Consider the following 17580-nt stretch of genomic DNA (forward strand, 5'->3'; position numbering starts at 1 on the left):
TATTTGTTTAGCCACAGGGAAAAAGACTGCTAGAGATCCCAGGAAGAGAGCAACAAGAGATGGCCAGAAAGTCTACCACATTGCAGCCGCTGCCAACCAAAGGGGAGTCAGTGCCTAGCTAACAGTTGCTTCTTGAAACGGGGGGAGGGGGCTCTTCCATCTGCTTCGATTGTGCTGTAATGGTCCTCCCAAGCTTTTGCTCTGTACATACAACCCTGGTCTTTTCTGGCTAGCTGAATCTTTTCCTTGCTCCCTGCGTATACTGCTGAACCCCACACAAATAGAAAGAAGAAGAAGGGGGGGAAGAAAAAAAAAAAGAAAAAAAGCCTTTGGAGGAAATGCTCTCATCTCATCTCATCTTTGTGAGCCCCCTCCCCCCCAAGTTGTGTTGGAGAGGAAGAAGGACTTTGGTCATTTTCATTTGCACACAGCAACAAATTCTGAAGGTCTTCTGCGGCATCTCTTAAAACTGTTTTATAAGCTATTCATGCCATGCAATAGGGAGAACTTGGAAGATCAACACACAGTTCCCCCCTTAGGTTCCAAAGCTGAAAGGTAATGTGGAAAAGGGGGGAGCAAATCTGCCAACACTTTACAATGCATGGGAAACAACAGAACATAGTGAGGTAGTCTTGCTCTTCCTCCTCCTTCTCCCTCGCCCTCCCTCTGAATATTCCTAACCACCAAGCTTGGAGGGTAAAGGAGATCCAGCTCCTCCAAATGCTTTTATGTGGCCATAGCATGTTCTGAGTCTACCCTGGCTTTTACCAGTGCAGAGACTTCCCAACAGTTCTGGGTTTGACTGCAGCGCTGAAGAGCACTAGCTGATACAGTCCTAAATATGACTGCGCAAAGCTGAAACTCAGTTCCCTGCAAATTTACAAAACCTTTCTTGCTGTCTGACTTTCAATGTTTCTTGCTGTAATGGTTCATCTGCCTGCCTGAGTGACAGTGTGAGCCATGCTGTTAAATCCAGGTGTCACTGTGATGTTCTGGCTCAATATAATTTGTGATGCAAACTGAACTATCAGCCTTACCACCAAGGTCAGCATTCAGCAATGTTCCTCTGGGCCACAGCAAGAACGAGCTCAGTCTGTGCCCTAATGCCTTCCTCAGCCCACAAGGCAGTTCGTTTCAAAGAATATTCCCTTGTCCCCTACCCAAATGTCTCCCTCAAGACAGCTTGCAGAGGCCTTGTCTCTCCATTTCCTTTTCTCTCAGTACATAGAGCAGCATGGTGCTGCTCTGTGTGTATAGTAAGTAACCATGCACAGCTAAGGATGGGGAAAAAAACCAAGGCTTAGATTTGTCTCTACTCACGTAAAATTTGTAGCAGGACCTGATGCATAAAGTCCATTACTGACCAGTCCTGGTACCCGAAGGTGTCTATTTACATAGCAGCAGCATGACCAGTCTGCTAGTCAGGGAAGTCATATTTTCCCTGTGCCTCGCCAGTGACCGGTAATGAACATGCTGAGCACTGCTGGCAAGGAAAGATTAACCACATTGCTATAGAATGGGCTTGATACATTTTATTGGCAGTACTAGTGTCATATTCAGGAACCACAACCCTTTGTCAGACTGTTAGTGTTAACTTGCATGACAAGTATCAGCAGCCAACTGTATTTGAAATATTGTTAAAGTGCCTAGAAATAATAGGCATTAAGAAAAAAAAAAAAAAAAGGAAAGTCATTCCATCCACTCAAGCCAACCTTTACAGATCTTACATCTTTAGCACAACTGATGTACTGTAATTGTTATGTGGACTTTAATGTAACCTCTACAGCAGCACACAGACAATGCGGTTCTCTCATTATGCACATGCTTTAGGATCGTTTATTTTAATGCTTTCAAATAAATATGTTCCATGCAGCACACCGCAATAAATAAGAAGCAGCAACTTTTGTATAGTACATCCATTCATAATGTAAGTCACCATGTGAAACACCACATCTAAAGTCTTTGGCCCAGTCCCATACAGTGAAGCACACCACATCTGCACATAATCATATCTGGCTTCATATGGATTTAATAGGACTATGCCAGAAGGGCAATGTGAGCACAAGTTTAACCAGGGGTTCCTAGCTATTAAATACAGCTACTAAGTAGTTAAAAGGCAACAACTAAACCCATAAAGGTTTGATTTGTCTTTTCTTTCTTACTTTTCAGACAGAAATATAAAGTATGAAAATGCTCTGGATGTTTTCAGCCTCGTGTAAAGCAGTGTGATTAATATGGAATGCTTTGAGCAATACTGGCATGTAAACTGGTATCGAAAGCCACAGCAAGACTGACTTTGACACTGAACACCGGCATACTCAACAGGGAAAGCTGCTGTTGTGACCACGCTGGCCGCTACTCAGTTCCTTCCCCTAGGCCGATAGCTCCACTGCCCCTTCCTCCTCGCTGTCTGCCCGGTTGGCACGGATTTCCACCAGGGTCCGAGCAAAGCGGGTCCATTCGTCGTTGTGTGGAACAGCCAGCTAGGGGAGAAATGCAATATGGCATTAGAAGACTGTGTGGGGAGGCTGGTCATATCTTTGGCCCAAAATCCAGGCACCTCCTTTGAGGAGAGCTCCTGTTGCAATCAGTGCAGTTGTGCAAGATGCAGGACTGTAGCATGGGCCTCACACAAAGAACCCCGTAACTTGGTTACTTCTACAGCTGTGAAGTACAGCCAAGTTCCCAGGACTAATCTGGCAGCTTCCCATTCAGTACTAGCTGGAAAGAGTTTTTACAGTCAACGGCAGAGAGAAAAGTTTTATCTGCTTGACTTTAAGAAAAAGTTTTTTGCTGGCGTGTTGCTGCAAAATCTACCCCTTTGTTAGCATAGTTCAGATTTTCCAAACTAATGTGAGGCCTTGATCTCTACAAATATATACACGTATGTTTAACTCTACACGTGAGCTGTCCATTTGAAGTCAGTGAGGCTGTGCCTAAGTATAATTGTTTGCAGGACCGAGGTCAATGTGCATAAGGTAATGGAGCCTTTAGAACACTGTATTGAAACTATTTTCCTGAAGTTCATTAAAGCTCTTAATAGTAAAATAAATATATTGTGTTATTTTAGTTACCCTCCTCTATGTTAAGGAATTTACAATTACAAGAAATGCATTATAATGGAAATGTTATACCAAGTGGATACTGCATTACTGGTCTGATTTTTGAAATCATCATGCAAGATCCATTTCCATTTAATACCACTGATGTTTGTAATGAAGAGCTGTTGAACATTAGGCTTCAAGAGGAACATGTAATCTAAATAGCTAAACTTCAGAAAAAAAGCTTTAGTGATACGGCAAATTAATACTGCAGTCATTTCCAGCTGGAAACAACATCGCGATTTCTGGAAGATAATGCAAACTGGGATTGAGACAATTGTTGAAAAAAATGCAAGCAGTTTTCTCAAAGAACATTTTCATCAACTCAAATTCCAGAAAATGGTGACAAGCATCCAGATTAACCATGCACATTTTTACTGCCATCTTAAAGCCCTGTGATCGTGTCCTGGATATAATATGAAAAAAGAACTGTTTAAAGACATTATGCAGTGCTTGCTACTGAAGAAGGCAACTCTTCGGAAGCAGGAAGCAGTATGATATACTACGGGGTGTACAATAAACTGCTGAGCATATTAGAAAAAGGAATACCTTTAGACTACAGAATGAGTATGACCATGGCTAGTCCAGTTTGTGGTACCTAATATACAGTCTATATTGGCTCACTTCTTTTAAAACAATATCAAAAGTGTTATGCAAATAGTATGCTGATTATGTTAGCTTGAAACTGGCACACTATAGGAGGACAAGAAGTAGGATGGTCCACTGCACTGGAGTGCAATGAAATCCCTCTCCTCCCCTTACCACCCAACAGCCATCTATATAATTGAAGACTGAGAAAAGTGTGTATTTCAGGAACTAGCAAGCCCCACTTGCAAGGCAAGAACCTGCATATAGGCCTAATGTTAACTACATGGTAAAGCGTCCACGTACACTGCTGCAAGTTCAATGTTAATCATGCGGATAGCTATTTGCAATACTGACCCTAAATATCTCCTCTATATTTCACCAGAGTCAATGAGTTTTCTCAGCTATTTCATGTCCGACTTTGGCCCTACATCCAATATTTTGGGGAAAAATATAGTATGTGCTTAAAAGCTTCCCATGTGTAGTGTATATACCAATAATTCAGTTACATCAGGAAAAGCTGGTTTACGCTTAAGTTTGCTTTTTGCCTGTGGAAATACTGACTATTGAAATCTGGCTCAATATTTACTGAGGTTACAGACAGAGAAATGCAATCCGTGTGAACACTATCTCAGCTCTCGGGAATATGTGTCCCTTTACTCTGTTGTCTCTGGCTTTTCCCCTCGCCATCTTCCACTTTTTGCATTTTTCTCCTTGGCTTTTCTCAGGAATAGAGAGATACAGGAGTAAATCACATGAGACAGCTCGCCCGCTCTTTCACTCTCTCTCTCTCATATGCACATACACATATAGCGGTGGACCTGTTGTGCTCTTTCTTTGAAAGAAATCTCTGTTCTTTGAAAAAATGTGTAAGCAGAAGGAATTATAAAACCAAAACGCAGGTCAGTGTACCAACGCACGGCTAGCAGCAGCACGACTTTGGTACCAATCACACACCTACCCAGGCTACTGCACAGTAAGTTAAGGGACCATGCCAAGCTCCTCCTGTCACAGATGCAGTCAAAACCAACTGTGTAGCAAATTCACTGTTATTGTTGCTGCTGTCCTAAAAGATTATTTCTTGTGATATGTATGGCACTGTCACTTAGCTAACTGCTGAATGAAAATATGACATGAGTCTGACTTATTTGAAGTAGTAAAACCATGAAAGTGGAACAATATCCCAGGCAAAGGACTTACGAATTTAAAAAAGCCACACTTCTTGTTTGTGAAAGTCCTAAATGGCATTACATTGTATTAAATGGCTCAAGAAGACAATACGTCATTCTAAAGAAAAAAAATGAAATACATTTATTACATTGAGATCATTTAATTTCCTTTTCTCCCCAGCATGGCCACAGACAAATAAATACAAAGGCCAGACTGTTAGAACAACTTTAGATCTCAAGCTTGAAAATCTTGCCTGCAAATGGAAGCACGCACTACGTTTAACTGACAGTGTTTGCCGGACCTGAGCCTTTTTAATGACTTAATACACAAAACAATTAATGATTGAAATGAATACATTTAGCCCAGAGATGAAAACATTCAGTGTCCATATGCAATCTAATTATTTTAAATTTTGTCTTATTTTACCCCATTTAATCTCATTTACTGCATGTTGTTTTCAATGAGAGGCCAATTGTGCTAATAGGCTGTTAGTAGAGCAAGCCCCTCTAATGTAAATTCTTCAGGAATGAGGAGGGAAATCTTGGCCATAGTGAAGTCAAGGGCAAAATTGATGTTTATTCCCCCACTTTATTCTGTGAAGGGTCTAATATTCAACCACAAGAGTTACAAAGCAAAAGACCACAAATTAAAACAAAAGCATCCACAAGCTCCCATTCACATTCTCATGTGATTTTTTTTCTTTTCTGGGTGTGGGAAAGCTCCCCTTCCAGTCATTTTCCATTAAAGTTCTCCCAGCTGGGGACTCTTACCCATGCAAATGCTGGAAGCCTGTGTCTATCTATGTATCTCCATTTCATCTTTTCTGCACTCATACTGCAAATACCAGGACAGGGGCAAAAGGGCAGGGGGTTAGAGCTAGTTAGGGGTTCCTCACTCATTTGGCATTTTTGCCATTTTTCTGTCCGCTTCCAGTACTACAAAGCAACAGTTGTAGAGTTCCAGCAGTCACGATCATCACACAGAGTAGAAATGTTCACTGAAAGATAGGAACTTAATACATTTGGGTCATAAGGTTATTTGAATAAACTGACACTAAGGTATGGAGCAGAACAAGAACATAAATGTTATTAAATGTTCTCCTTTGATCCCACCACAATGGAACATAAGCACTACCTGCAACTGATTAATTGACTGAACTACTCACCCTGCTTCAATCTAAACACCATCAGATTATATTTAGATTGGGTCAGATAGTAATTCTAATATGGAAAAATAGTATTATCAAAGCAACACGGTGGATTTTGCCAACCTTTGTCTGTTAAGTTGTTCTAAGATGGTAGTAGTTTTACCTTCTGTCTGGCTTTAAAAATATCAAAAGGGTTGAAGCTGCAGGCCTACAGACTGGCAAGCATGGCTACAAGTTTACGCATCCAAATAAACCTGCTTTGCCTTGTGAAGTTGCACATGTACTCAACTGGTTAGAGGAGCGAGCATTTAGGACAGATAACACGTTCTCAAGAGGCAAAAACAGTAACTACATTTTTATCTGGGTGAAGACATTTAACTCAGGGCAATTGGGGTCTTTCTTTCATTTCTCAAATCAAAGTTTTGTTCAGATCACTATCACTTTTTTAGAATCCCTCCCCCCCAAATCACTTCCCTTAAATATTCTTGCAAAAGCACTCAATATCTATAAAATGAATATTTGTAACAGCTTGCTAAATGACCAATAAGGAAATTTAAAGACATATAACTTACTCAATACTATGCACATTTAAGGTTTTATCATTTTAAATAGTTCACAAATTGTTTCTTCCTGATATGCGAAAACTGAGTGATGTGATACAAACTCTGAGAATGAAGTTTTCCAGCAGCTCCATCACTGTGATTTTAGCTAGGCGGATTTCAGGTAAGAAGAGGTGAGTCTTGAATGCTGCTCCTGGCCGCCGGGGGCAGCGCGCGGGCCCCTGAGCAGCGGGGCGGCTGGAGACGGGAACCCCCTGGGCAGCACCCCAGGGCAGCCGCGCAGCCCCCCTGTGCCAAGCGAGCCCAGCTCAGTCCCCGGCTGAGACTCGGGCACTGATGGGCAGCAGCCACAGTTCACACCACACCAGAGAGCTGCACTGGCAACTTCAGCGAGCCAAGGGGCTGAATTCAGGCAGTAACACTACCTGGATTTCTGGCTATGCTTTGGGGTATGTTACCAGTTTATGCCATTAGAGGTAAATCACATTATACCTATCTGAGTCTTCCCCAGCTTATGCTTCCTCCGGGCCACCACACTTACATGTACCAAGGGAAGGCAATTATCGGCTGCACAGAGGGAATACAAAGTGCCCAGAAAGTGAAATAACAGGATGCAACAACATATGGATTACAAATTAGGATCTTAGATCTCCCTGTCCTCTTGTTCTCCTCCTTCCCTGCAGCTAGAGGTGGCCGGCTCCTGCCCACTCAGCAGTTCCGTCCACACAAGAAAAATCCTATCTCCAGGTACCTTCACAAAGCCTCCAGATGTTTTGAAACTGAGGTTCTTCTCTGGGTTTCCTGGGTGATCATTCTAGCAAGCATTTCAACTACCTGTTAGTTTTCTGGTCTTGAAGCACAAACATATGCTCCCCTTAATGCGAATGCTGACCACAGAGATGAGCGCTGTGCGTTGCACTAAGAGAGTAGGAGAGCAGCTCTCCCCGCAGCTCACCACACGAGTCAGGCACAGACAGCAGGGCAAACGCCGGCTGTCACCAGGAACAGCCTCCATCTTTGGTGCATCGAGGCACAGATTTCCGCATTTTTGCAAAGCTTCCTGTCTGTATACCGCAAGGCTGCCCAAGATCTTACACAGGCAAACTCTATTTCCTATGTTTTCACAGAAACTGAAGTATTAGAAACTTCACTGAACATTAGTGCTCTTAAACTTGTAATACAGACCTCAGGAAAAGGATATGCTCAAAATTACAGCCAACTGTCAACACTGTCGTATGTGCCAGCCAGTGCTGGACTGGCCAAGCCAGCAAAAAAACAGAAAAACTGTGCCTGAAGGCACAAATCAGCATAAACTTCTTCTCATTTTCAGATCATTTAACCCCTTCTTTTAATTTATTATTTTAATCTATTTTAGAAATAAGAATTTTTTTTTGAGACAACAAAAAAAAGTTTTGAATATGCCTTTTAAATGAATCTAGCCAGAACGCTGAAACAAGACATATTTTGAGTTTATCAGTATATTCTCCTCCCATCCATCTTTTCTTGTGGCCCAAATTGTTTCAGCTCGAGTTGTCCAAATCTCAGAATAGCTTGTTTCCCTGAAAAAAAAAACCACTTTCCATCAAATTAACTATTCATTGAGGATATTTCATTTATTCCTGGCTCCTTTCCTTCCCTGGAGCTTCTCGATCTCCGGGGTGGGAGCTGACAGCGCCTCTGCCTCCGTCTGGCCCTGCCCCTTCGCAGCACAGCTCCCCTGCGAGGGCTGGGGCTCTCCTGAGAGGGGGGAAAGCGCAGCAGCGCTTTCCACGCCAGCAGCCTCCGCTTCGGAGGCGCCACTTTCCCGTACTCTCAAGAGAGCTTGGTGGTCTGTATTCAACCCAGGGCCTTTACTTTTAATGACTGTACTGGATGGGTAAATTTATGTGTCACAGTGATATCGGTTAATAAACTGCCACACTGATTATTGAAGAAGTATTTTGGAATCTCAGTCACCAGGTTAATAATTACAGTTTGTGTCTTCGTCTAGAGCTCAGATGCCTCAGAGCAGAAATAGGTGTGGGCTAAACGCTCCCAGCGTAGTCTCTGGCTGAGGAGAGCTCTCAGGGAGTGAATTTTTCCAGCCAGAACAACCTAATCACTACAAACATCGATGTCCCGTGAACGCAAGTGTAAAAGGAGAATCTGAAAATGATCCGTTACACCACAATCTGGAGCCGTCTGACAGGCCAAAGTATGTGGCCTGCAGCTGGTCCAGGGAGCCGTTTTGCCACACAGTGTTTTCAATTAACAGTTTACAGACGAGCCTGCATGGTGGTTCGAGATCCACTTTGAAGGTGATAGTGGTTCCTGATGCAAAATCGGCGAACCACTCAAACACACTTTACAGAAGTACCCCGCACTTCATTTTCTTATTTTTTGTCTACAGAAACCCTTCCTCTGATCTCAGTTACATGGTGGGACTCTATTGCTACTCATCATGCTCCTGAGATCAGAAACTTTGGGATTAATGTGCATCTTTTATTAACTGCATTTGGGTTTGTTGTTGTTGGGGCAGTGGGGGGGAAGAATGAAGGTTTGCCCGATTTTAGACAATCTATTTACTTGTCTCCATTTCCATACATCTGCCTTTGCAAAAAAGTCTTGTATCCAACAAGGGAAAACAAAAACTGTATGAAAATTAATTATTTCTCTCATTTTTAAAATACTTTCTTGCTATTATAACTTTTGAGAAAAGCAGGTAAACATTCTTTGATGAACTAACTAATTAAACGAGAAAATAATCACACTGAGTTTGTGAAAAACATAGCAAGTATGGTAAACTGGCTTTAATGACTAACCTCTCAGACTTCGCAGTAAGTTCTTTGTGTGCGTGGTTTATCACCATCTTTATATTCCTTCAATTTAATAGCATCATTAAATAAATGTAGCTTCAGGAGAATATTATCTTAGCAGTATTCTCTAAGCAGAATTTTTGTCAACATGTATTGTCCATATCACCCTCTAAAATTAAGTGTTGTATTGAAAAGAAATCTGCTGCAAATACTTGTGCAATGGATTATCATCTGAATGCATTTATGACATTGTTGGGAAAAATATCTTTATGATGATAAAATACAACTATTTCAGCGTGATCTTTTCTAAAAAGCAGAACAGACAATGGGCCTAATTCTCTCGGTAATAAAGAGCACTTGCAGGACGAGCATTGTAATGCTTACTCATAAAAAAAAATTAGAATTCTCCTTTAAACAACTGATCCTATTCTCTGGAGTTCAACAGATGTTTTATCACTGATTTTTAGGGCTGATTTGGGGGTAAAAATAGACATGCATACATAAATATTAAATATCTCGATACACACACATACCGTAGGCAGGCACGCACCTATTTTGGCCCTGATCTTGCCCCACAGAACCAATTACAAAGTGCCTTTGATATTCTCCTCAACCTATATGGATTTTTTTTTCCTGAAAAAGCCTATATTTTTCCAGGCAACACCCCATGCCACACACATGGATGGAAACAAAGTGGGAGGTAATATGCAACGAAATGGCCACCAAAGTAACCAAGAGCACCCTTTTCACATAACTGCAGTCGCACTGTATTTAACTCTTGGGAGAGCCTAGCATCACTGTTAACAATGGATGAAACCACTGGCAGGAACTCAAACCCCACATACTGCATGCAGATGATTTTAATAAGATACACTGTTTAGACCACAAAGGATACGCTCCAGAGTAGCTCTCTATATATTTGTTTACTTAATTGAAGGGGTGGAATACCATAGGCAGCCTAAATACTGCATTTATTCTATGCACAGCAGTCAGTCTAGTGTCACAGTATACACCACCCTTCTATGAAGTTAATTACTTAGCCCTCATCTAGTTTAATGTCTGTTGTGATTTACTTCTTTGCAATTCACCAGCAGGATCTGACTTAACTAGTGCTGCCACAGTAAAAAGATGAGAAAATTTATGACAAAAAAGCTTAATTTCAAACAGAAACAGAATACATTTCCAGGAAACTTCAACTTTTTCTCCTAAGGAGAACAGTAGCTGGTAAATTGTTAAGTATTTGATGGTAAATTGTGTTTTGAATACAAAACCAACAATGGTGTTGCTTTAATAATTTATATGCAATGTGCAAAGATACGCTGTATAAAGGGCCTCCATATGAATTCACACATTTGAATACCTATCCATTCTTTCCTGAACTTAAACCTCTTTGTCTATAGCAGTCCTCTTGGTACCAAGCTAACAGGAGAGCAGTCTAAAATGTAGTCTGTGAATTACATGTGTATCACACACAAATGCACACTAGGAGAAGATTAAGACTACAGATTCTAACACTCCAAAGTTAGGAAATGTCAGAGTTTAGGTTAACTCCTTTAATTTGACTGTGTTACTCATTTTGCTTTTTGATACAGTCTTTATAATCTTTCTCAAAAACAAACAAACAAACAAAAGAAAACACCAAAAAAACCCCTAAACCTGTGCTGGATGCAAACATCAATCACGGAAAATTTCTGCTCGAAGGACTAAAACTTGATAGGGCATATGGAAAAGAAAACAAGGAATTGGAAAGCATCTTTAATTATATACAATGCTACAGACCCACCTATAATATCAGAGTTGGCGCAGACTTTCCTAAACTAACTAAAAAGAATGATGTTCAAGCTATGAACTTTTTTTTTTCTTAATTAATGGATAAAAAAGTTGCACTCATATTCCACTACAGAGAATAAAATATTGAGTAAACACCAGATTCCTGAAAGAGATGACTTAAACTTGAAATTTAGATTACTGGTTCCTTAGATCACCTCTTACTTTCAAAATATGAACTTTAAGCTATAAGAACTTCCACTGCTGGCTTCAGTTTCTGCAGAAAAGGTGTGTGGCCGACAGCACCAAATGACAGCTCTTTTACCTACTGTGGCAACTAACAGTCTAGGTCAAGAGAGCTCTGATTTACTCAAGGTGGAGAACAGAGTCTGTAGGCTAACCCACCTAACACCAGACTGCTTTCACCACTCATTCTGTGGTGATTCTCTTCTATGGACCTCCTCATGGGATACTTTCAATGGCAGTGACTATACGCCTGTTCAGGTCCCTGGCAACAAAACACAATTAATATAATTTAACTTTATGTCTAGTCATTAGATATGTGAGCAGCAGAGCGTTATCACATGTCTGCCATGCTTCAGAGAAGCTTCAAAACAGGTGGCGCCCTAATCAGCAAAGGTCTCATAGTTCCTACCTGTTCATCACTTCTGCAGTACCATCAATTTACAGGTAAGGGTAAGAAAAACAGTGCGGCATACTGCATGTCATTCAGCTCCCACGAAGATTTTAGTCCTGCTTTGATGTCCATTTCTCGGACAAAGTCATTGTAATTTTTTGCATGAATTTCTGGATATTTAATGCTTTAAGTGATTACATACGAATTCCTTCTCTACCATAAGCCTAAAAATATCAAACTGATCAAAAACTAGAAGATAAATAAAAGGAGCCTTCCATCTATTATTTATTCAAATCCTTTGATTTTTACTGTCAGCTACCTTGACTTGGGAGAACTGCCCCAGCATTTTTACTTGAAATACCAGAGCTTCAGCCCTGCGGGGTAATGGACTGGTAAAAGCGTGTCCCTGAAAGTTCAGCTGAATAAAGGACTACTGCCTCAGGGAGGGAATAAATCACTGTGTCTTTGCTGAGCTTGCTTCCTTTCTAAACCAAATCAGCCACTGCTGTTCCATGACTCACTCCAGGAAATCTACAGGAGCAGGAATTGTGTAGGACTTCTGCCTCTGCTCTCTGGCTCCCTGTTGGCAAATGGTCACTCTCACCAAAATGAGGGAATGGACTGTTCAGTGTTCTCGGTTTGCGTGAGCACTGCTGCCATCCCTGAGATTCTGGATGCATTCCATTATTTGCAAAAGCTTATCCATGAAATAGCTGGGGTTTCTGCATTTCAGGCATAGACTTTTCAATCGCTGTTCCATCACATCACATACGAGGCACTCAAGGATACATTTCACATTTAAATTAAACACTGAACATGGAATTTTAGCTGCTGAATAGGAGGAGGTATTATGGGCCAGAGTTTTCCTTATCTGATATTTTAGGTCAAAATGCTGTTTTCTAAGTCATGAATTAAATAGTTTTTCATCTTATACTGTTTTCCAAACCATACAAAAATTAAAAACATAATTAAGGATTCTCAAAATGAAAACTACTATTGGATGTGACAGGTTGAAACCACAGAAGCATCATAAGATTGTTAATTACACAAAACAGCTCTTTTCTCAGAAGTGTTTAGCACCACAATGATAGTATATGAATTTCAATGAAATCTGAAAATTGCCACACGCAATCTGAGTTAAAACTAAATTTTGCATTTGGTATTTCTCCCCTTCCATACTCTACATTACTTAAAGCTATAAGCATTTTCCATTTGCACTACTTTTTACATCAGAAAAAAAAGGGGAAAATATTTCAGAGAAAATATTTTATTCTCCTACCGACTAATTAATTATTTAAAATATATACTCCATGAAACTATCAGCATACATTTGCTTCAGCTGCCCCTCCACCAATTTTGGAGGTCGGTGGGTCAGAGTAGAAGAGACCAGCTGAAGCATTCACTCAGTCTCCACTACCTCATGTACAACTACCATCAAAAGCCCGAATCTGGATTATTTTTTCCACTGAGCCTCTCCGAGGGTTTTCAGGAGAAGCAGAAACTGAGAAGCTACTAGTGAAGCCACTGCTAGTGCAGATGCACTAAGCATCTGATAGTGGATCAGTACGTCAGATCCGCAGCCTGCCTTTTGTTCTCTCTTGTCCCCCGCACTGTTTCCTTTTTCAGTAGGAAAATACAGGAGAGTATCTATAGGAAGACTCTTACATGCTGATCTCTCTTCTCCCCCTCCTGCAGGCTTTACTGGGCGGAAAGGGAATGATCTCTTACAGTTGCTCTTCTGTTGCTCTCATCACTTCATTATCTGAGCGCCTTCTAATAGTGCATTAAGCTACATGATTAACTCCTGTCACATGTGGCTTGTTCCCTCTGATCCTCTCTGCAGGGGGAGAATCTGGGCCTTTGCAAGGGAAAAGGAAACATACGCCAGCTTTAAAAGTACTGTGCAAATGAATAAAAAGGACTGGAGCCAGATTTTTTCTTGGTTCGTTGGTTGGTTTTCTTAAGCTTTTTTATTTTGTATGATGAAGACTTGAGGAATTCTTATAAAAGATATTTGTATCATATTGGAAACTCATGTCTTTTTACCCTATGGAAGTCTCCAGGGAAAGAGTAAGAGATTATCTCTGGAGAACTACTGACACATTTTATTATAAGTAACTGAAAGGTAAGGATGAAGAGTCAAGGGAACCTTCAGGATGACTATTTAACCCCCTTTTCTGTCTGTTTTCACTAATGTCCATTTAACTTCAGAATGTGGCACTTTCACCTTTAGTTTTAACAAGTAATCTCCCAGCAGTAAAATGAAAAAAGTGGAACTTCATATTCATTTATCATCAAACAGAAGAAAATCTATCTTTACTAAGAATGAACGCACATCAGGGCATCAGACCGGAAAGTGACCCTGTGGTCAACCAAGTTCTGTCTACTGCTATACCACACAGAAGCACATTACACAGTCCTGCTCATAGACTCCACCTTGACTGGAGAGAGGCTGCTTTTTCCCCACTGTTCCTACCTGTTTTGGAACTTCAGTCTTTCGATAGTTAAAAATATTTTTCTAATATTTGACTTAAGCTAATACACAGTCAGCTTGAAGCCACGTGTTTTTGGGAAAGCCCTGTCTTCAACCTCATTAGCTTGCTCTCTCTGGCCCTGAGTACTCCTATATGTATAAATATATGAATCATATTTATTCGTCTCAGGCTCAGCCTTCCACACCAAGTTCTTTAGTCTCTTTCTATGAGCTAGTCTTGTTTCCCAGATGAATACGCTTCAAGCATTCTTTTAAAATATTTGTATTTTTAAGGGGCAGGGGGGGAACAATTTTGAAGTCATCTTTTAAACAATGTCAGTTTTCTGAAGCTGCTTTGTGAGTTAGGAGATCGTGATGGAGGCGATTTAGTAGGGCAGAGTGCCAGTGGCATAGCGTGAAGTGCAAAAGGTGCAAGGAATGGGAACTGCAAGGTAACAGACAAGGCCTGGACTGGCACTGCACATACATAGCTTCAACCCTCAACAACAGGTCTTGGAAAAGTCACTTCAGTTAGGTCATGGTTTGCTTTTCCCACTTGCAAAATACCTCCTTAACAATGGACTGTCATCAGGAATGTAAGCCTTTGTCCTGTAAGGCTCCCCCCTCTGCTGTGATGAGGGTTCTTTAAGTACCAAAACACACTGAAAGAACAAGGTAACGCACATCCTTTCCATTTCTTAACAGACTAGTACTACAACTGTACTGACATGCGTACAGTCATGGATAGGGGTGTATATGTGTACTCACAGGCATAAGCATATATACTTATAGTATGAATACAGCCAACCCTTGTTTTAAACTGTAGAAGTATTTAAATGTTCCGTTATAACTTATCAACATAACAACATTGTTTTTCCATAGGAGAATAAACCAGTGCTTACATAAAGACCTCAAAGCATTCACAGTAACCTAAAGTAATGAATATTGTAATGAGAAACACAAGTATTTAGGGTGATAATGACTGGACTTTGCTCTACTTAGATCAGCTCACCCCCTATGGAGGCTACCAAAGCTTAAAGATTTTATCACCCTAGTAATCAGCAATGGGTAATGGCCTTCATAAAACACAGTAATTAAATTGACTGATTTCAAACTAGTGCATTTTTTTCATTAAGGAGTTCTTATTTAACCTACTTCAAAAATCCCTTTGTGAATAGTGGCTGTATCAGTCAAAATTTAAACGATGAGGGATGAAGAGTGTGTTCTGTTCAAGATTTCAGTTGCTATTTAAGTAAAAAGTCAGAGTTCCTAGTATCCTGTCCTTCTTTTTTCCTTTGGTCATCCAAGAGCTTCCATTTCTAAAAGTCTCTCAAGACTGAACATTATAAAACTGGGGGCAGAGGGGAAACAAACCAAACCCCTAGTTCTTTACATTTTCCAGCAACTAGTAAGAGATCCTGCTTTGTTAAAACAAGCTTTGAAAATCCTCCGAGGCCAACATTGAAATCTCCATGGCAAAAATATCAATGGTGAAATTCAGGCTCTGCTTCACAATCCATTTAATTATGCTTTATGCCTGGATTGTTTTAACTACTGTATCTTACTTGATCCTGTACACTTTTGAATAAAACTCAGTGTAAGTATAACCCCCTATTATTGCTCACATTTACTTTCACAACATGTGTATAAGCCATTCACCTGTGTTCCACGAATTCTCACAACTCATCTCAGATTTTAAAATAAAATACTTTATGGCAAGTCTCAATTTCACTTTTGTGGAAAAAAACATCCCTTTCCTAACCCAGTACACACTATACAAGAAAATCTACAAGAAAATCTACTCAGATAACTGCACAACACAAAACCTAGCTTCATATTTCTCTCCTCTGGACTAGAGCAGTTTTTAACTGCATAAAAGAGACACTGGATATGTTTTCCATACAAAATCTACAGTGAAACACAGGATTCTCAGCATAGGTGTACAAAATACCAACCGTTCCCCACTGTACCCAGAAAAGTAAGTGACTTAATAGTCATGCTGAAATGTGAGAGTTGGTCATGAATATGCATTTTTCTCTGCCTCAAACCTTAAGAATCTCAGAGCAGCTGTTAAAGGCTGCCAAAATCAAAGGGAATTATTTTATAGCCACCAATTATTTTATAGCCACTCACTACTTTATCACTTTGTCCACATATTCAAGGCAGTTGCCAGCTCCTCCCTCACCGGTCATGTACTTCAAAATGCAGCACAGGACTAACACACATCATGGAGCAAATGTGTAAGTAAGGCTCTCTTGGGCTTTTTCCCCTTTTGTAAATTTAGCAGTCAGACAAGACTAGTTACAGTCTAGTTAACTAGTTAAAAACATCTTATGTTTTTATCCCATGTTGTAGTGTTGAAGTTGTCCTACAACACCAATCAAAGAGTAAATTGGTTCATTCATGATTTCTGTCCTGAAACTTGTCATTTTATCCACCACAATCAATGCTTTTCACTTCACTTTGAAGTGTTGCAATTAAGACTTTTGCCATTTTGATGCAACAACTACATTTTAAATGCGAGTCAATCTTTTCAATATACCTTGCAAAAGGTATATTGAAAAGGTATACTTTTCAATATACCTTGCAAACAGCCCAGTGCAGCAGCTGTAAAGGGGCTTAAGTAAACATTAACTTCTAAACCTAACAAGTCACATAAATGTAAATATGATGCTGATTTCTTTGCAAAGAAGAGAGGACACAGATGATAACTGTGCAAAGATTTCCCATGGAATTGCTTTCTTTTGCTAAGCCTAGTGGGCAGAGCCAGCCTTCCTGGATGCTCTAGGGAAATACCTTTGCTTACTTTTCTCCAGTTTCACTGGGCATGCAGGTCATCCTTTAAAAGCATGACTAGAATCAACTAACTGAAACACTGCCAAACAGATGCAACAGTTTGTCCCATTACTAGTTTAACAAAACAAACAATATATAGTAACAAGTTCCTTGTGATCCAGTTTTAAACTCTCTTCTGCAATCCTGTGCTGAAAACTTTTATTTAACTTTTTATTTTACTACAATCAAATAATAAATCATTGATTTTCAGTTTCTATCTATTTATCCAGACTGCAAACACATTATGCCCTAGAAGAGATTAATGGAAAAAAGAAATAATGGAAAGGGGAAGAGAAGCTGCTGCTTTCACAACTGAAGGCACAAACAGCATTCTAAATGAGCCAGGTAAACAACAAATGAGGTTGTTAGAGAATATTTATGAGAGCGGCAACTGTGTAACATCACTGAAGCATGCACAATGGGAGCAAGCTTTTTATAAAATATATCTACAAAAGGGACACGTAGTTAGGTCTAACTATCAATCATCTGGACATGTGAATAAATCTATAG

At 40.2% G+C, this 17580-nt stretch overlaps 1 protein-coding gene across 6 annotated transcripts in view; it reads right to left on the reverse strand.

The window, feature by feature from the left end:
* Positions 1-1517: 1517 nt before the first annotated feature.
* The window catches only part of DYNC1I1 (dynein cytoplasmic 1 intermediate chain 1), a 198307-nt gene continuing 182244 nt past the window's right edge, over positions 1518-17580 (reverse strand). For all 6 annotated transcript variants that reach the window (XM_064506384.1, XM_064506388.1, XM_064506383.1 and 3 more), the window contains one exon: positions 1518-2483. In XM_064506384.1, coding sequence (XP_064362454.1) covers positions 2373-2483 — 111 coding nt within the window. In that variant the 3' untranslated portion in view covers positions 1518-2372. The remainder of the gene's footprint in view (positions 2484-17580) is intronic.

Source organism: Dromaius novaehollandiae, chromosome 2, assembly GCF_036370855.1.
Source record: "Dromaius novaehollandiae isolate bDroNov1 chromosome 2, bDroNov1.hap1, whole genome shotgun sequence".
Lineage (NCBI taxonomy): Eukaryota > Metazoa > Chordata > Aves > Casuariiformes > Dromaiidae > Dromaius > Dromaius novaehollandiae.